The 21,244-nt window shown below is 37.4% G+C and overlaps 1 protein-coding gene across 3 annotated transcripts in view; it reads left to right on the forward strand.

Moving 5' to 3' along the window:
• Nucleotides 1–1,070: 1,070 nt before the first annotated feature.
• Nucleotides 1,071–21,244, forward strand: part of Abcb11 (ATP binding cassette subfamily B member 11) — a 69,350-nt gene continuing 49,176 nt past the window's right edge. For all 3 annotated transcript variants that reach the window (XM_048344246.1, XM_048344245.1, XM_048344247.1), the window contains exons 1-8: nucleotides 1,071–1,146; nucleotides 2,607–2,628; nucleotides 6,166–6,217; nucleotides 7,233–7,471; nucleotides 12,633–12,720; nucleotides 13,923–14,056; nucleotides 15,506–15,677; nucleotides 18,726–18,850. In XM_048344246.1, the coding sequence (XP_048200203.1) occupies nucleotides 1,071–1,146; nucleotides 2,607–2,628; nucleotides 6,166–6,217; nucleotides 7,233–7,471; nucleotides 12,633–12,720; nucleotides 13,923–14,056; nucleotides 15,506–15,677; nucleotides 18,726–18,850 (908 nt within the window). The remainder of the gene's footprint in view (nucleotides 1,147–2,606; nucleotides 2,629–6,165; nucleotides 6,218–7,232; nucleotides 7,472–12,632; nucleotides 12,721–13,922; nucleotides 14,057–15,505; nucleotides 15,678–18,725; nucleotides 18,851–21,244) is intronic.

Raw genomic sequence — 21,244 nt, forward strand, 5'->3', positions numbered from 1 at the left:
CTGTTGCTAAATGCTTAAAACAGAGGATGTTTGTAAAGCAAAAAAAAAAAAAAAAAATTCTATGCTAAGTCTAACATCCTGGAAATAGCCTGAAATTCGAATCCTGATTCCTTTACAAACGGAATTTTCCACTGAGAAAAAAACTAATGTGAACTCTGTATACACATACATTTTATTTAAAGGCTCTCCTTCCTTTGCTCCTTCAATTCCAGTTGTGTTTGCCTTTTCCTGGGGCTAAACCTATTAAAGAAGTAGTCAACACAATAGTACTCAGCAAGATTTTCTTATTATTCTTCAGCTGTACTGACTCAAGAATGTCACCAGTTGGCTGGGAACCATGCCTATAACCCTAGCTATTCAGGAGTCTGAGATTTGAAGTATAAAAGTTGGAGCTTATCCATGGTAGAGAAGTTCACTAGAGTCTCTCTCCAAAGTAGCCAGAAAAAAGTAGGGTTAGAGGTGTGGCCCAAGTGGTTAAGTGCCAGCTTGCCAACATGAGGCCTGCCAAAAGAAATGTCACCAACTGGCTTAACATTTTTATGGTGGTTGTTTTTTATTTTGCATTACTGGGTTTGAACTTAAGGTTTCACAACTGATAGGTACCCTACTACTTGGATATGCTTTTGCCCTTTTCTTGTTTTATTCATAATAGGACCATGTTTGTTATTTTTTTCCCTCTGACTGGCCTCTGACTATAATTCTTCTATCTATGACATGTACCTGGATTAGAAGTGTGTGCCATTATAGCCAGGGCCAGGTTTTTATATTAACTCATTAAGAATAAATAAAGCACAGATAAGCAGACTGAACAAATCAATACAAAACAATCATCTACCCACCAACTGGAGAAAATCCTTTTCAGTGGTTTCAGTTTCTTTCCTTTCATTGAGTTATTTACTAGCTAGTTTAAAAAAATCAAGGCTTTGTTGGAGATTGACTAGTAAAGTTTATTTCTTGAACACAATTATTCTTTTATTTGACTACTCAGGTAAAAGAAAAGCTGTAACAATTACAATAATTCTTTCATTTTATTGTATAGGGTTAGTCGTTGACTTCGGATTGAGGTTATCATGTCTGATTCAGTAATTCTTCGCAGTGTGAAGAAATTCGGAGAGGACAATCATGTCTTTGAGTCAGATGAATCGTGTAAGTGGTCTCTTTGTTTCATAGAGTTCTACAAAGAGAAGTGAATACAAAAGTAAGACAAGGTAGTGATGTTTCAGAGAGCAGATGAAAATCAGCAACAATGTGTGAATTTATAATTGGGCTAGAGCCTGACAGGCACCCTGTGGTTCTCTATGGAATTCATGTGATATAACATCTGGAAGCCTGAGTCAGTATGGCTGAGTTGAGCATCATCCCTAAACTACTTCTTCTTTTTCTTTTAACCTATTAACTTCTTACAGAGGTGGAGTGAGATTGTTATAGTAATGACTATTACTACTAACTTGAGTCCCATATTGTTGTGCTGTGTCACGGTGGTCACAGCAATCAAGTGAATGTGACTGCTGGAGCGGAGCTGTAGCCAGCTTCTTGTGGCTGTTCTGAGATCATGTGGAAAGGGCTTGCAGCCCTATTATTGAATATGATGTGAACACAGAACATTCTCTGTGTAGATATGCTGGTGTCAGGGCTTGAACTCTGGGTCTCTCATGCCTGCTTGACTTTCTTGTCCATGGCTGGTGGTATTTCTACCACTTGAGCCACCTCTCCACTGCCTTTTTGCAAGTTAATTGGAGATGAAGTCTCACAGATTTTTTTTTTTGGACTGTTTTCAAACCATGATCCTCCAGATCTTAGCTTCCTGAGTAGCTAGAATTACAGGTGTGGCTTAAACTGTTGTTTAAGTTTAAATCTGATGATTTTAATTTAAATCTGATGATGACCTTTTCAAACTTAACAATGTCCCTGAAGTAATAATAGGCCCCTAATTTTAATGCAGTTTTGTCTGATTCTCAAACCTAAGACATTGCTCTCTATGTATACTACAATGTCATTTTAGTCCCAGTTAAACTAGTGTCAGGAGAACCAGGATGTAACATCCCATGGTAACAGATGTTCCTTTCCTGTGCCTGCTGTATACCCATGACCTTAGACCCCTGCTTTCACCTCTGCTCTGACCTGTGCTGGGGAGTAAATAACCTGTGGTTCATTGTCACAGCTTTTACGGTGGTGGAAGTGTCGGTGCCAACTCACTGTTTAGTTAATTTGTGATCTGTTAAATAAATAAGTTCTGGTGTTTGCGAGGAGCCAAACCATAAAATAATATTTATTTAATATTATTTTGCAATTGAAAAACTCAGATTTTCTTTAGTTAATTTTAGAAATGTTTCTCTTATTTGCTATTCAGAAGAATTAAATGTTTTGTGACCTGCTGAAAAGTCCAGAAATATAGTCATGACAGTAATGTAATGCTTTTTTTCCCTATAACGTATAAATACATAGAGAAATAGAGACAGACAGGGAGCATGAGAAAAGGTAATTTGTAATATTGCACAAAAAGTACTACATGGAAACGCATTTCCAGAGGAAAATTGCTAATAAATGTGTTGCATTTTTCATTATTACTTAAAAAAAATCTTTATACATTGTTTTTATCCTAACAGGTAACAATGATAAGAAATCAAGGTAAGGATTATTTCAATAATGCAACCTTTTCTAGAGATTTTTAAAAAACTGTTTCCTGGGGCTTGAACTTTGGGCCTGGGCACTGTCCTTGAATTTCCTTTGCTGAAGGCTAGCATTGTACCACTTGAGCCACAGCACCACTTCCAGCTTTTTCTGAGTACTTTATTGGACATAAGAGTCTTACAGACTTTCCTGCCTGGGCTGTCTTTAAGCCTCAATCCTTAGATCTCAGTCCCTTGAGTAGCTAGGATTACAGGCATGAGCCACTGGCTCCTAGCTCTAGAATATTTTCATACAGATTGTATGTACCTGGTATATCCCATTCTAGTCTCTCCCATTTTCTTTCATGGTACTAAGGATTGAACTCAGAGCCTTGTGCTTACTAGGACATTTTTTCCTCTTTAAAACATTACAGTAGGGGCTGGGGATATGGCCTAGTGGCAAGAGTGCTTGCCTCGAACACATGAGGCCCTGGGTTCAATTCCCCAGCACCACATATACAGAAAATGGCCAGAAGTGGCGCTGTGGCTCAAGTGGCAGAGCACTAGCCTTGAGCAAGAAGAAGCCAGGGACAGTGCTCAGGCCCTGAGTCCAAGCCCCAGGACTGGCCAAAAAAAAAAAAAAAACCAAACATTACAGTAGCTCATGCCTATAATCTCAATTGCCTTGAAGGAGATAGGACAATGGTGCTTTAAAGGCTAGCTTAAGCAGAAAGTTAGCAAGAGCCCATCTCAACATACCGCTGATTCTGGTGGTTTAGATTTATAGGTCTAGTAGTTCAGCAAGTGTAGGTAAGAGGATTATAGTCTGAGGTTAGGCTGGCCAATAGTCCTATGAAAGACTAGGAGTGTGTCTCAAGCAGCAGAGTGATTCCTTGAAAACACAAAGCCCTTAGTTCAAAATCTAATCCACACCAAACCTTATTATTATTTTTTTTTTACTGCACTATGTCTTTGGAATACCTCTTCTGGATTAGGTTCAAATCTTCCCCTGTGTCTAGGAGCAGTACAGAACTCCTGGTCTAGCTGGGCAGAGGAAAATTTGATCATAAGTATGATTTCATGGGTACAAGATGGTCTCCAGATCCCAAGTTCATCCCAGAGGCAAATAGTATAAATTTAAATTTTAATTATGGCATATTTTTCTTTATCTAAAAGTTTAAGTTCTCATATAGAACAAATGCCAGTATGAGGGCAGGGTTAGGTGAGGGCCTAACTTTAGGACACAGGGCAGGTGCCAGGTGAGTTCCTGACATGGAAGTGGTAACAAGGAGGAGTTCAGAGATTGAGGAATTTTTGAACATTTCATGGCAGAGGGAGGCAAGAATGGTAAAACTAGCTTTGTGCTGGATGTGGCGAGGGCAGCCTGACTGAAAGAAGCACACTCCTCACCATCAATAAATAAGAATATAGCCTGGTAGTTACTAATAACATCACTTTCTAAGAAAAAGAGGTAAACATGGTAATGCAGGTTTGGGGTGGCTTGTATGTGTATGTGAGAAAAGAAAGTTCAAATCTTTAAAAATATAATTTTATTATTATTATTATGAATGTGTTATACAGAGGGGTTACCATTTCATAAGTCACCCCATCCTTAGCTTTCCCCCAACTCCATCCTCTCATCTCTGCCCACAGTTACATAGGTCATTTTCTGAAAGTCGAAGTCTTAAAGACCTTGGCCTATTGACTTTGGGGGGAAGCCTGAAGGTCAGAGGGTGTCTGTACATGTGGGATCCAAAGAAGGACTATTGGGGAGTGGGATTAGTACAGATGAACATCCCAAGGGGCAGCTCAGTGGGCATGGGCATCTATAACTGGACCTTGTGAACTAGAATTTCATGTGAAGAGACAAGGTCAGAATGCTAATGGGGCCAGATCATGAGAGATCTTGTGATAATGTTTAGGGTTTGTTTTCTCCACTGATTAAAAAATTAAAGAAAAACAATGTATTTAAAACACAGAACAGGTTTATTTGAAAGTAAAACTATGATAGCTAAATGGATCCTTCTGGAAGGAGGGATCCCAGAGCTGGAAAATTGAAGTCTTTCTGTCAGGGCCGGCTAGATTTGAGGTCTCCTGTTCTTCTTATGCTAGGGGCATCTGCTGGTCTGACTGGCCAGAGGGATGGTCCTGTGAAGATGAGAGACCTGGGATTGGTGTCTCCCATAAGCATAATTTCAGAAGTTTCCCTACAATTGAATTCATGGCTCAGCACATGGGAATGGAAAGGATCGAGGCCAGAAGGACACATGTGCCAGACCAAAGCCACAAAGGGCACATGTGTTTGGGACCTGGAGGCTTTCAGTCCCTAAGGATCGAGACGGGTGTTTTATTTGCTGTCATCATCTACCATGTCAGCACCAGTCTTGGCTGCTATTTTCTGTCCTTAACTCCCTAGCCAGAGATGTATAACTTCCCCCCACTTGGACTTGAGATTCTACTGTGAGTGGGATGGAAAGATTAGGGTGGGGGAGAAGCTGGATAGATGCAGAAGGATGTAAGTAAGATGGATTTGAGGGAATGCAATGAGGATGTTGGGAAGAGTGGTTCAAATGCTAGGTGATGGACATGAGCTACATGGAGAAGGAAGAAAACTCCTGATGAGACTTACCAATTGTAAGTATATGGAGGATGAAAGGGACTGCAGGTCCATTTGAGCTTGATAAATAGTATGGAAGAAGGAAGTAAGAGAGGAAACCCAGTGTATAGGCAGCTGCACAATGAGAATGGAATTAAAATCGTCAGAAGTCTGGTGGTGTCTGGTGACAGCAAGATCCAGGTGTCCATGGGATGGGCGACCCTCTGGTCATCCTTTGCTGATGGGATCTCATGTGGAAGTCTCTGGTGTAGAGGAGACCAAATCCATATGAAGCCTGACCTTATGAGAAATGAGGTAAATCACAGGTCTAAGGAAATTCAATAATGGAATTGAGGAGAGTGTTCCTGGAGTTTTCAGCATATCAGAATTTTTTATTTAATATGTTTGTTCAGTTTGGAAATGCTGAGAGGAGTTCTAACTTCAGCTTAATCCAATTGCTTCATTCATTTCCAAAAGGATGCATAGGCACCAGTAGGTCAAGGGATGAGGCAGGGGGCAAAGAGTTATTGTAATTGAGAGTCTTCAGGACTTTTTCTTTCTCTCCATACCTCTCAGGAAGAAAAGCATTGACTACTGAACATGAGACATAGTTCTAGAAAAAACATCTAGATGGACAATAGCTTATTGTTAAGATAGAAGTTTGGCAAGAGTTTTCCTGCCAGTGGAAACTTTCCTTCTTACTAGAATTATCCATATAGATGGGCATGGTGGTGCATACCTGTAATCCCAACACTTGGGAGACTGAAGCAGAAGATGGAGAGTTGGAGGCCAGACTGATTTATATGTTGAGTCTGAGGCCATTCTGGGCTATATAGAAAGACACTGTCCCCCAGCTGCTCCCAAAACACTCATATAAGCACAACCAGTTGGGAAGGAGATCTCTTAGTATTTTGGGAAGAATGGTCTTTAAATCCCTGTTTCTTTTCTTTCCCCCCTCAGCTTACCAGATAAGAAGAAAGGTCAGAGCACTAAAGTTGGCTTCTTTCAACTGGTAATAAAATTGCTGCTTTATGACTTTGGCTTTAAAACTGTGAATTGTTCAGTTCATGGTGGAAGTGTTAACTCTTCCATTACATTGTCTTGGCAATTTTTATCTACAGTGGCTAGTTATGCAACAAGTTGTACGATAACATGCTGAATAGTGATAGAAATATGATGTCGATTGAACATACAAATCCTGCCAAATAGATTAGCACAGTCTCCTGGAAAGAAATCACTGATCTTAGCTGGGCAGCAGTGGCTCCCACCTGTAATCCTAGCTACTCAGGAGGCTGAGGTCTGAGGATCATGGCTCAAAGCCCACCCAGGAAGGAAAGTCCGTTAGACTCTGATTTCCAATTAATGCAGAAAAAGCCAAAGTGAAGCTGTGGTTCAAGTGGTAGAGTGCTAGCCTTGGGCAAAATGAGATCAGGGACAGCACGCAGGCCCAAAGTTCAAGTCACAGAACCAGGGGAAAACAAAAGAAATCACTGCTCTTATATTATCATTTTAGTAACAAATTTTCACAATAACCACAACATGTTATATGTGTTTATTCTTACTTAGGACGTGCATAGAATTACATAGCTTAGATATTTTCCCCAAATTTTCCCAGGATGAAGGCATTCATAGGCATAAACAGGTACTTGTCCATGTCATGATTATTTCGGAGAGCATGGCACTCAGAATACACCGTACTATCGTATCTACCTGGCAGTGGCATCTGTAATGGTGACTATGCCCCCATAAGATGTAGATGAGTAGAAAAACACTTGAGTCCACATCTGAGATAAAGATAATGAGTTCAGAGAAAGATTGGACAATGTAAGCATTGAGTGGTTTAGATAATCGACGTATAGTTTATTTGGACATAGTTTATTTGGTGTTAACTCTATCAATCAAAGATGATTCTCATGAAATGTGGCATTGGATATCATTTACTGTGTTCTAGTAGCTAAAATGAAGTAGTCTTCTCACCTCCCCTGCTTTTCACCCATAGACGATCTCTCAACCCTTTGTTTTTCAAGTTTCGATTTTCTTCATCGACTGACATTTGGCTGATGTTGGTGGGAACTATATGTGCATCACTCCATGGGATCGCCCAGCCAGGCATGATCATTGTTTTTGGTATACTGACAGACCTCTTTATTGACTATGACATTGAAATTCAAGAACTCAGTATCCCAGGAAAAGCATGTGTGAATAACACTATTGTATGGATCAATAGCTCTCTCAATCAAAATGTTACAAATGGAACACAGTGTGGGTAGGTTATTGTTATTATTATTTTTACTTTGTTTCTCATAAATCATAAATTGTGTAAAGTGGACTTTAATGGCTAATTTGGAATGGTATATAACATAGAACATTTTCAGAAATTTCTCTTCTCTGAGGCGCTTTCTATCTTACAAGGTTTTAAAATCTTAATAGAAGTAGGACTTGAAATTGCTTACTGAATACAGCTCCAACACTTAATCACTTGGTTCTATAGAACTGAAGATTACATTGCCAATACTCTATATCACTAGGAATAGGACTGGTCAATTTTATTTGAGTCTTACAAACAAGAGCTCCTTCTTTTTCCTACTAATTCCCTGTGGCCTTTTAGATTTGTGCCTGTGCCAATGAATCCCGTGGTCCCAAGCTTTCTCTCTATAATGGGAGCTTCAGAATCACAGGCTACACTTGATAGGTAACTTTCCAGGCAAGAGTAGTGTGGGGCTGTGAACAAAATGTAGCTGGGCAGAAAGATCCAGAAGTTGGACAGTCACTATACTACTCCTGTTCTTTTTGTGATAAGCCTGAAGGTTCATCTTGCAGTCTGTGAGTCTGTACTATATATGGGCTGACTCACTGTCATAGCAGAGACTCTGCAGCCTCTCCCATGCTGCCTCATGTTTAGGACAAGCTTATTTGCATGTGTGAATCCTCACATGTACGTTCAAGAATCAAGGGCAGGGCACATCCTGGCTAGAAAGATACTTGGAAAGTCTCCTTTAAATGAATTTATGCCTTCCTTTCTGAATTTTTTTTGCAGGCTTGATTCAGGCTATGAGTAAGGCTTTCTAAGTCATTGATACTCTCCCGCCAATCATCCACTTGGAAAGTTTTTCTTTTATTCACTCATTCTACCAAAACTTGTTGAATACCAACTAAGTAGTAGGAAGTCATGGGAGCATGAAGGCACAGTGACCTTCAAAGTCATGATCTTTGTCTGGGCAGAGTTTAGGTCTAGTCAGTCAGTCATGACACAATCCACACTCAGTCATAAATACTAGTTACAAACTCATAGGTTCTAGATGTAGGGAAAGCACAAGGTCACCTATAGAATGCAGAATTATTCCTTACAAATGAACAAACCAACTAATTAGAAATCACTTTGTCAGAAACTAAATATGTATGTTTCTTCTCTAAACAAATGTTTCTTTTCATCTATAAGATTCAGAGCAGTTTTAATGAAAGAGAATTCAATAACTGACATTTTAAGTCCTTCACTTCTGCTGGAGGACAGAATAGTATAACTGTTAGGTTAGAATGGTACAACCACAAAACACTGTCCTCATTCACTGTCCTCATGTATGATATAAATTAGCTGAGATAATTAATGATACTCATGAAAAGAATTCATTCAAGAGAAAATTCTTATATCTTGTCATACCTTAAAATCTGAAAATAAATGTTCAATAGGTCAAAAATCGATGTATTTCTGGGATACTAGGTGCTCATGAATATTTGTTAGGTGGATTAAAGAACACATCCATCTTCAATGTTTACTTCACAGGCATCTATTACAGTAAGTATCTACAGTAGAGATGAGTTTTCTATGGCCACTATTACTCATTCTGTTCATATTTTGTTGGGCCATATACTTGAAAGTGAGAAAATATTGCAAATTGGGCTTTCTGAAGAAAATTGATTTTGGTTTAATTCACATGATCACAAGCATTTAAATAATCATTTTTCCTATCATTCAGATATCTGAAAAATTGTGTAGAAAGTGCTTTTCTTAGGCTATTCATTTATAAGGAACTCTTTGACAGGTTAAATACTTCATGTATTATGGTCAGGTAACATGAATAGTGCTTACTGTTCTACTAACTAGTGTATTGAAGGTCACTGGGTTGGACAGAGGACAAAGGTGAGAATATTCTCTACCAGGAACAGTTACTACACCTTTAAAGTTATCCAGTATTTCCACAGTACAACTATTGTAATAGACATATTCATCTTAGGATATAAAACAACTTAATAATTTTTTGAAATTTGAAAATGCTGAAAACAGGAGTTACAATTACATAAGTCAGGCAAAAAGTACATTTACTTTTGAACAATGTCACCCCTTCCCTCACTCTCTCTCAGTTTTCCCTTGCATTCTACCCACAAGTTGTATAGTTCATTTCCAACATGTGTCCAGTGAGTACCATTGCTGCATTTGTTTACCTTTTGTTCCTCCATTTCTGTGTGTCCCCTTAAGCCCCCAAAGACATATAGACAAGCAAATAAGACAAAAATGAAAAGAAAACAGAAACAGCAAAAAAGAAAAAATACACTCTTGTTTCCAAGTTAAACTTCTAGTTTCCAACTTAATAATTTTTAACAACATAGCATGGCTGTGTATGCTCTTTTATCACATTAATCTTTTTATATTATATTCCCTTATTATATTTCACATAACTCTTGTGGATGGAACTTTTACACTAAGGTGTTAGAAATGGTTCTCAGTGAATAACACTAGTAAGGATTGTAGAACATTAGCTTCCATGATTAGCTTATCAGAACTTCTGCTCAAAGTAGTCAAATAAACCAAAAGAAAGTAAATGAAAGAAAAAAAGATAATACAATGGACAATTAAAGTATTACAATGCAAGTTTCTTTTATCCAATTAGAATAGGAGCAGGAGCCACAAAATCTTTTGTAAATTAAATGTGGAAGGGTCATGCTGTAATTTCCAACATATTCTGTTGGTAACCAGCTGTGTTACAGTTTAGGGAGGGGACTATATGAGTGTGAAGAGCAGGAGACAGGAATCCTTGGGTGCCACTTTGAGGATGGCTACTTCTGCTACCAGTTCTGGGGTCCTTACTTGCTCTGTATATCAATGTATCAAGACAGAAATCTGAGGCTAGACATTCATCTGTCTCTTTTCTTAGTAATGTATATTAAGATTATACATGAAAGTTAGATATTTTACAGCCACACACTTTATATAAAACAGTTGTATTGAGATATGTCATACACCACAAAGTTCACACACTTAAAATGTACAACACAACTATTTTTAGGATATCCACTGTGCTATTCATCCATTGCCACAATCAACTTAGAACATTTTCATTAGAAAAACAATAAATCTTACACATCTCACTTGTTACTCCCTGATTCTCCATTTCTGTCATCCCTGGGCAATGGTAACCTCTGATTTCCTTATTCTGGATATTTCATTAAAAAGAACTCATATAATACATGGCCTTTTTCCCCTACTCCTTCAACTTAGAGTGATGTTTTTGACGTTTTTCTGTGTTTATAGCATGAACCAGTATTTCATTTTTAATTACATGAATAATATTTTACTATATAGAAACATGCTATTTATTCTTTTATTGGTTGATGGATATTTCAGTAGTTTCTATTTTGAGGCCATGACAAATAATGCTGCTGTGGAGATTTGTGTCTGAAGTTTTGTGTGGACACCTGTTTCCATTTCTCTTAATGTTTGTATGATAATGGAATTGGTGGGCCATGTTGTAACTATATTTCTCAATGCTTTGAGTAACTGTAGATTGTTTTTCAAAGTGCTGTACATTGCATTCTCCCTAGTGGTATATAAGGATTTGAATCCTCAGAGACACATGTTATTTATGTTTTATATTTTTGATATTAGCCTAGTAAGCTAGATAGTGGCTTCTAAATGTCTGTGCTCTAATTCCTGAAATCTGTGTCTATTTCCTTATATGGAAAAAAGTCTGTGCAGGTGTAATCAAATTAAGGATCTTGAGAGGGAGAAGATGATCTTGGTTTATTCAGGTGGGCTCTCATAGTTGCTTTAAACAAGGACAGTTACCAAGAGGGAAGAATGACAGTAGAGAGAAAAGGTAAAAAAAAAAAACAACCCACTGGAATTATGTCTTCCTTGGACCTGCCTATTCTAAACCCTGTGCCACAGCATGATAGCTTCTGCTGTGAACAATACAAAGAAAATTTCTCGCTGTTCCCTGCAAGTGTGTTTTCCACATCAACTTTTTGCATTGTCCTGCGGAGGGAAGCTTCATGGGCTGTAGTCCACAGTAAGACATATCTAATAAATGATTCCCCCCACCTCGTCCTCCTAGGGAAAGATGACACACATATTTTCTAGGGTCACTCTGAGACGGAGAAGTCAAAAGGCTGGCTTAGATAAGTAAAGGAGGTGACAGGAAGCTTCTCAATGTCCGGTATACTGCGCTCTATGTGTCCTTGCAGTCAAGCCTGTTTGTTTTGTGAAAGCCTTTCCTTAGCTATGATTGATCTCTCACTGCATATGCATAAGCAGATGGGGCCAGGTGGATTGAGGACCAGGTAGTCATTTAGGGTCCCTTCTAGCAACTGCTGATGAATTGTGTCAAAATCCTGCTACCTCCACCTATAGAAATAAGGGGTAGCCATTCATAAAGCAATGGAAAGACTTGGAAAAACTCATATTAAGTGAAGTAAGATAGACCCAAAGAAACAGATTCCATGATTTCCCTCATTTGTAATAAAAGTATATGTCCTAACAGAGGGTCACAATAGCTCAACAGCTATGTATGTATGACCATATAAAATAATGCTAACCAAAATGAACTCCAAGATATGGAAACAAGAAGGTTTTTTTATGTACTGTGTGAAGTTATTTCTTCTTTTCTTTCCTTTTTTCCCTTCTGTCCTTTGCTTTATACCCTGTTGTCACTGTTTTTGATTTGGTACCCTGTGTCTTATATACACATTTATCTGATTTGGAGAAGGAAAAGGGAAAAACAAAATGGTGAGACAATGGACAAAAAGTGAACCAATGCGACAGCGATACTCATAAGACACTATGTTGGAAATGAACTTTACAACTTGGGGGAGGGAGTATAGAGGGAGAAAATGAGGGAGAGGGGTAACACTTTTCAACCAGAAATGTACACATTACCTTACTTATGTAACTATAACCCCTCTGGTACATCATCTTTACATAAAGCAACATATTATTAAAAAAAGAAGGAAGGCACAGGAACATATTTGCTGTGAATGATACCAGGAGACTTTTTAAAATTTGATTGGGTTAACTAATTGCATAGGTAAAATACCTTACTGATATTTAATAGAAATGCATAAGTTTATTTTGAATTCCTGCTGTATCTACAAATGTGATTCTTGCTGGTTTGATCTTGCTTGTAAGTCTTTCTGTTCTCTTCCCTCTTTTGAAGGCTACTGAATATCGAGGAAGAGATGATCAAGTTTGCTGGCATCTATACTGGAATTGGTGTGGCTGTATTTCTGACAGCATATATTCAAGTTAGTTACTTTTCCATTTTATTTCAGATCAACATCTGGGCTCATAAACATTGCAATGAAACACAGAGCATGGCCTTTAGCTTTGAAGCTGGCTATTCAGAAGCTCTCCAAATCACAGTTGTTATTTGCAGAGAGAGATAGGTGAGAATGGGGAGAGAATGGTGAGAATGTCTTCTCAGGTCACAACTGGCAAGGCTACAAGCTCAGAAATGCATAGTGTGGGAGTGTGTGTGGAGGGAGGTCAAGTAGGTGGGAGAAAGCCAAGTGCAAGGCAAGTGGAAGTAAAGAAAATGAAATACTTTCCTTTTTCTCTTTTGCCGTTGAAGTAACCAAACAATATTCCAGTCCAAATTTGGTAAAAACTGAATCTACATATTCCTGAATTTAGTGATAGAAAGACTGAGGTTACTTAACCCTTCCTGAGGAAGAAGAATATTTCAGTTTTGCTACCTTCTTTTCTTTTTTTGCCAGTCCCGGGCTTCCACTCAGGGCCTGAGCACTGTCCGTGGCTTCTTTTCCCTCAAGGCTAGCACTCTACCACTTGAGCCACAGCACCATGCTCAGCTTTTTCTGTGTATGTGGTGCTAAGAAATGGAATGCAGAGCTTCATGCATGCAAGGCAAGCACTCTACCACTAAGCCATATTCCTAGCTAGCCCAGTTTTGCTGCCTTCTATAGGAATAAAAAGTAAAAAATAACCCTCCCCACTTTTTTTTTTCAAGAATTCTAGATAATGTCAGTTGTCAAGTAAAATGAATTGACTTTACTCATTCTGGCACTGTGGATTTTCATGACAAATTTACTCATGTTAATTAGAGGAAAACTAGTAGCAGATTTGATTCCTGGCTTGTCTCATACTTATTGTCTGGCAATTTCTGAAAACTATCATCACCTGCAACTATGCATGTCAGCAGGCCTCAAGCTCAATAAGGTCCAAAAGTTAGGTGCCTACTTACATGTCAGAGCTGGATCCTAACTCAGACCTCTGGCTCTGAGCCAAAGTTGTTCTGCTCACTTACACTGTGAATTAGCAGCAGGTACAGAGTCTTCATACCTTATTTCCCAAGAAGAGACGTTTTGTGAATATTTGCCTCCCATTTTCAGCCATGGAAAGTATTGTCTTCCAAAAATAAAAAAGAGAAGGAGGAATCAACAAATGTTCTGGAAATCAAAATGCTAAATGTCCCTTTGTCCATTTCCAGATTTGCTTTTGGGTAGTAGCTGGAGCTCGCCAGGTACAGAAAATGAGAAAAACTTACTTTAGGAGGATAATGAGAATGGAAATCGGATGGTTTGACTGCAATTCTGTGGGAGAGCTGAATACAAGATTCTCTGAGTAAGTAACCAATAAAACAATGCATCCTTTTATTCTTTGACAACTGTACTCTTGTTCTAAACTAAATAACAGATTATAACCATTTTTAGTTACATTTGTTTTGTCTCTTACATTGGCTCTTACAGGTAGTATACCATTTTCACAGGCAATACTTCTTAAATATGATCATTAAAAACTGAAAACTAAGGTGCTATAGTTTGGTTTATACATCTCTGATTATAACAACATAAACAAAATATTATAAAAGAGAATATCAGGGGCTGGGAATATGGCCTAGTGGTAGAGTGCTTGCCTCGTATACATGAAGCCCTGGGTTCAATTCCTTGGCATCACATATATAGAAAAAACCAGAAGTACAAGAAATGTATCCAATGCCTAATGTATGAAACTGTAACCTCTCTGTATATCACTTAAAAAATAAAAAAATAAATTAAAAAAAGGAAAAAAACCAAAAGTGGTGCTGTAGCTCAAGTGGTAGAGTGCTAGCCTTGAGCAAAAATAAGCCAGGGACAGTGCTCAGGCCCGGAGATCAAGCTCCAGGACTGGAAGAGAAGAGAGAGAGAGAGAGAGAGAGAGAGAGAGAGAGAGAGAGAGAGAGAGAGAGAGAAAGAGACTCATTATCTTGTTAAGTGAGATAAGCTAAGATCAGAAACACAAATTGCTCATATGGGAGCTATAATGTATGTGGAAGCTGGATCTAAATAAAAATACATTGCGATTTTGAAAGGATGAATGTTTGGCTTGGGGTGGGGAAACCAGCAGCTGAGGGAGGAAGGAGAGAGTGATGGGTGTAGGAGGGTAAATATTAGAGAAATAAATGATATGTGTACAAGAAAATAACATAATGAAACCCATAAAGGAGACTTGGGCACAAAAATGTAGAATAATTCACCTAAGAGCTTATATTTGATTTCAGAGATTCTGCTCCAGAATCTATGTTCTTGGCTACTTTTCACTACTTTTCCATCAGCAGATATCAGAAATCAGAAAAACATACATCTCTCTCTCTCTCTCTCTCTCTCTCTCTCTCTCTCTCTCTCTCTCTCTCTCTCTCTCTCCATTGCTATCGAAACACAGGAGGGAAGATATGACTTTTCTTGGGGATTATCCTAGGTTTATGAATGAGGAAGTACGTGAATAAAACTTTGTGACTGGCAGGCCTTAACAGGTGTGAAGAAAGCATGAAGTGCTCTTCAGACAAATCCAGGATGATTAGCTCTGAGAAAGAGACAAGATGGTTCAAAGTTGAATGGCCATAAGCTGGGAAAAATTTAACTGGGTAGGAGGAGAGGCTTGATAACAAACCCACTGTGTTGCAGAGTTTTCAGGATGTTACCTAGGGGCGATGGTGAAACCAACATGGGGATGCTTAAGAAAGATTGAGTGAAATATCCCTACATGACATATGAATTGACCAAATTCAGCTGTGATCAAACTTTTTTTCCTTAGTGATATTAATAAAATCAACGAGGCTATTGCTGATCAATTGGCCATTTTCATTCAGCGCATGGCCTCAGCCATCTGTGGCTTCCTGCTGGGATTTTACAGGGGTTGGAAACTGACCTTGGTGATTATTTCTGTCAGCCCTCTCATTGGGATTGGAGCAGCTGTCATTGGCCTGGTAAGAATATCTTTGCGTTTCATTTCATGGGAAGACACTAGTATTCACCAACAATCCAAAAACAAGAAGCTAGATTTTATTTTACTGAGTGTGTTTAGTTAATATAATTGGCACTATTTTTGTTCTGTTTTATTATCTTCCAGAATCAGCATTGAGATAGTTTTTAATCTTTAATTCTGTTAATAAAGCTGTTTATACTCATTGATTTGCTTATGTTGAGTGACTCTTGCATCCCAGGGATAAATCCCACTCAAATCTGGGGAATGGTTCTTTAAATGGATTGAATTTTGTCAAATGCTTTTTCATTGTCTATTGAGATAGTATATGTTTTAAGAAGGCAACTCCTGTTTTATTGACTGCAAAGTTTATCGAACATCTACATTTTATCAGGCACTTTTAAGTGTTTCACATTCATTAATCCTTACTACAATTTTACAAAGTACTAAGACCATTATAAAGACCATTATAAGAAACAAAGGCTCTTCTGAAAAAAAGTATCAAGATTGCATCATTGGCGCCACAGGATTCAAGCTCAAGGGAAACTAGCCAAATCTTCAGACATTCTTCAACAACTGTCCATAGTCTCCCAAGCTGGGATGCCTCTCTCCCAAAGGCCCCCAAATCCTCAGATCACTCAGAAGCATATAAGAGATATATGCAATCATTACAATATCTCATTCTGATCAGTCACAGAAAGAAGTTATTCTGTTATAATCTGTTCTTCAGTTTTTCAGGCCAAGACAAAGTATAGGAATAGAAATTTAGAGTTGCTCCAGTTCAAAACTCTACTATGAACTAAGAAATTATTTCTTAGTTTTGGTATAACCGTATTGATAGAAACTCATGGAATTGAACATAATTATTTCTATATACATGAAAATAGAATTGAAATGAAAAGCTGTATTATACTTACAGATCGTTGAGCAACAGGTACCAATCTACATAATGATATTTTCTAGCAAAATATTCTCATAAAAATACACCTCACATTAAAAATATATTTCTAAGTCATTGTGATTATTCAAGGTATAATTCATGTTATGCACTTATACACTGTGGCTCGTATAGAATCAATTGCTAAAAAGAGTTTTTTGGTTGGTCATGGGGCTTGAACTCAAGGCTTGGGCATTGTCTCTGAGCTTTTTTCTCTCAAGGCTAGTGCTGTACCACTGAGACACAATGGCACTTCCAGTTTTCTAGTGGCTAATTGGAGACAAGAGTCTTCTGGACTGTCCTTTCTGGGCTCAGATCTCAGCCTCCTGAGTAGGTAGGATGACAGCTATAAGCCACCAGAGCCTGGCACTAAAGAGATTTTTTAAAAAGTCTTAAAAAAATTTTAAAATGGTAATATAAAAACATTTCAATTTGAAATCTTTAAAAAAATCTACACAGAAGTTTTGCAACTGTCTTTTCCACCAAACACTTTCTCACTATGCTCCAGTGGACACTTAGTTTCTCCTGAAGGGTATGAAATGTTTTGGTCCAGTTTCTACTATTTTTCTTTCCAAATACATTTAATCTCTTTCTTCAAAGATGTGATGAAGTAATGTGCACCTTTAAGAGATACTATGCCACATTTTAACATGCTGGAGGCTAAAACCATTGTCTGATTAAGGTGGTTTTAAGAGCATGGTTTTGGGTGTCATCTCAGTGCCCATATCCTGATTTACAAATGTGTCATTGATTTGGAATGTTGTAGCTCTGCATTTATATTTATTGCATTCATGCCTGTGCATGTTTGTTGCTCTGAAACGACACAAGCAATTCTACTAGGCACAAGTCGAAGGCAGAGATGGGCAAGATATATTAAAAATTGCTGTGAGTTTTGTATATTTTTTGTCATACCTTTATATTTAAGGTAAAAAATATGAGCAGCTGTTAGAGACTTAAAAATACATGCTTCTTAGGTTCCAAGGTCAATTTAACTAAAGTGTCTTGAAATTAATATGCCATTACAAAAAAATCAAGAACCACTCACAATCATGTAATTTTCTCTCTATTGTGCCACAAAGGACTATTTTAGGGATAAATTATATAAAGCATGTGAAAAAACCCACAGTGCAATCTATAATGTTCAAATGAAAATTTTAGTGTTGATGAAACTAGGTTCTTTGTCCCTCCTGTTGTGTTTTCAGTTCATAGAATTTATATGATGCAGATGGATGGACTAGTAAATACATCCCTAAATATATTTTCTAGAATTCTCTCTAATATCTGACTTGGTAATAGTTTTCCTTCCAAAAGACTGGAAAGACAGTTGGAAGGTAAATTTCCATTATCTGGGTATTAAGTAGTCTTTACATTTCTGAGATAGTTGGTCTTTCACAATATTTGATTTTCCTTTGTGTCTTAATCTGTGTGAGGTTAATTTTCACTAGATCCCCTTGTGTTAAAAATCCTAGTCTAGTACTTATTACCTTACTTATGAAACTGCAATCCCTCTATACAACACCTGTGTAATAACAATGAAAAGCATTTTAAATATTGAAAAATCCAAGTCTAGTTTTAGAAAAAAGAAGTCTTTCTTTTCCCATAGTAAAATTAGGTGAGTCAAAGGGGTAGAATATTTACCCAAAGCTTTCTCCTTTGGAACTGTTACCTGCTAAGTTGTGCTCTTGTATATCCTGATCTTCTTTCTCATCTGTACTCTAACCATGCTGCTAATATGGGCCTCCAGTCTTGGTCTCTGGTATTTGTCTGTAGATTTTATAATGATTTCTGTCTGGTAGAAATTCTAAATGACATAATTTGATTTGGGAACCTTATTCTACACAAACACTTCAGTGTTACAGAATGACTTATCAGGGACTTACTGTGTGAAAGGTTTTTGAGACTCTCAATGGAGTAATTTTGACATATTAATAAACAAACACTATGGATAAGGCTGAACATTGACCGAACTTGGATCAATTCCCCCCTCTCTGATGTTACAGCAAGAATCTAATGTTATATTAAAAAGTTTACTTCTGCTAAATTAATCACTGAAGAACAGACTACCTGACCTAATAACCTAGTCTTTATATTTTCTTTTCTTTTTCTTGATTTTAGAGTGTGTCCAAATTCACAGACCTTGAGTTGAAGGCTTATGCTAAAGCGGGATCTGTGGCTGATGAAGTCATTTCATCTATAAGAACTGTGGCTGCTTTTGGTGGTGAGAAAAAAGAGGTTGAAAGGTTAGTTAAATGGAATGTCTGTCACTTTTCTGGATCTCATCAACCAGCATCATTCTCTGATTTTCCTCATTTTGCCCCTCATGGTCTACAGAGGGAGTGTTGCTCAAAAGATGGCTAGGCAGAGAAATATGGATTGCCCAAAGTACCACAAGAAGTCTAAGCCTTTAGCCATGGGTTTTTGAAGATAATGCAGTTTGTGAATTTTAGAAAACCAATGTAGGTTAGACCTTTGCTTCAAACTCTGTTGATTTATCTGCTCACAAACTATATGTCATGCCTGTCTTTAAAATTGGTTGCTGCCATTAAAGTTAAAACGCCCCAAGACACTACAACAGATACCACAGAAATGCAAATGATCATAAGAGACTATGGCTAACAATTATATACCAACAAATTAAATAGCTTCAATGAATTGGGTAATTTGCTAGAAACATGCAACCTACCAAGACTAAATAAGTAAGTAAAAAATAGAAGAGCTGAACAGAAAAATTGTAAGGAGAGAATCAGTAAGAAGTCTCTTATTGAAGAAAAGTGCAGGGCCAATATGCTTTCCTGCTGAGCTCTACTAAACTTTTAAAGAAGAATTAGTAGCAATCCTTCAAAAATTTTTCTCAAAATATTGGAGAGGAGAGGATCTTCAAATTTGTTTTAGGGATAGAGATGTAGTTTAGTGGTCAAGTGTGCGTGGCTAGCATATCCAAGGTCCTTGATTTGATCCCTATCATTACAAAAACAAATGACAAAACAAACAAGGAAAAACTCTTATAGTGCTAGCAATCCTCTAATCCCAAGTCCAATAAAGACAACATAACCAAAGAAAATCACAGGCTAATATCATTGATGAACATACATGCGTAACTCCTTCACAAATGCTATCAGACAGAATTCCACAGGACCATTAAAGGACCATTACCATGTTCAGTGAGATTTATCCCAGGAAGTGTCATTCAACATAAGCAAATGCATAAATATGAGAGGCCACATTGACAGAATGAAAGGCAAAAACTAGATGATCATCTCAAGAGATGCTGAAATTGTATTCAATAAATTTCAACACCCATGCATGATACAAGCACTGAACATCTTAGATATAAAAGAAATGTATCTTAATACAATAAAGATCATATATGCCTATCACACAGATAATTAGACTTATTAGGGTGAAACTCTTTTCTCTACAATTAGGAATAACCCAGGTATGGTCACTCTTGTCACTTCTACTCAGTATAGGGCTGGAAGTTGGCTCGAACAACCAGACAAGAGAAAGCAATGGAAGGCATTTAGGTCAGATGAGAGGAAGTTAAATGGTCTCTGCTTCCAACTGGCACCTTGCATACAGAAAACCTTGAAGATTTTACCAAAGAGATGTCTTGTGTAATAAATTCAGCAAAGTTCCATGATATAAAATCAGAGAAATAGGTAGTGTTTCTATTCACTAAGGATGAGTTATCAGATAAAGACATCAAGAAAATAATCATATTTACAATAGATTCCCCAAATTAAAACAAATTTAACCAATTTAAGAACAAATTTAAAAACAAATTTAACCAAGGGATCTTGGTTAAGTGTACAGACTATCTAAATATTTAAGTATATAACATTCATGAACAAAGTTGAAGAGAACACATCTGAATAGAAAGATAACTTGTGTTCATGGATTAAAAAAATAAATATGTTAAAATTTTAATGTTCCGCAAAGCAATCTACATGCTCAGTGCAATCATTACCAAAATTCTGATATTTTCCATAGTAATAGGAAAAAAATACTAAAATTTTTATGCAATTACAGAAGACCCCAAATAGCAAAAGCAATTCTGGACAAAAGGAACAAAGTTCCTTACAGTCTATCTCAAAATCTTTTACATAGATTGCTGGAGCAATCAAAACAGCATCCGGGCACCAAATCAGAAAAATAGACAAATGGAGAACAGAGAGTAGAATCTAGAAATAAGTTCACACTTTTCTAATCAACTGATTTTTGGCAAGGATGCCAAGAATAGACAATGAGGAAAAGATAGTCAATTTAATGAATGATGTTGAGAAAACTGGATGTCCATATGCAGAAGAATAAAATTATACCCTACTTCACACCATATACAAAATCCAACTTACCTTAAGTTAAAGGTTTACATGTAAAACTTGAAGCTATAAGCAACTAGAAGAAAATAAAAGGGAAATACTCTGGGACATTTGGGTTAATAGCCCAGAAGCACAGGAAACAAAAAACAGAAATAGACAAATAAGATTACACCAAACTAAATAGCTTTTACACAAAAAAGGAAACAACCAACATAGTACAGACAGAAGCTACAGCATGGCAGAAAACATATAAAAGTGTATTTGGCAAGGAGTTGATATGCGGAATATAGAGGGAATTTAAAGCACTCAATAGTG

This window comes from Perognathus longimembris, chromosome 4 (assembly GCF_023159225.1).
Source record: "Perognathus longimembris pacificus isolate PPM17 chromosome 4, ASM2315922v1, whole genome shotgun sequence".
NCBI lineage: Eukaryota > Metazoa > Chordata > Mammalia > Rodentia > Heteromyidae > Perognathus > Perognathus longimembris.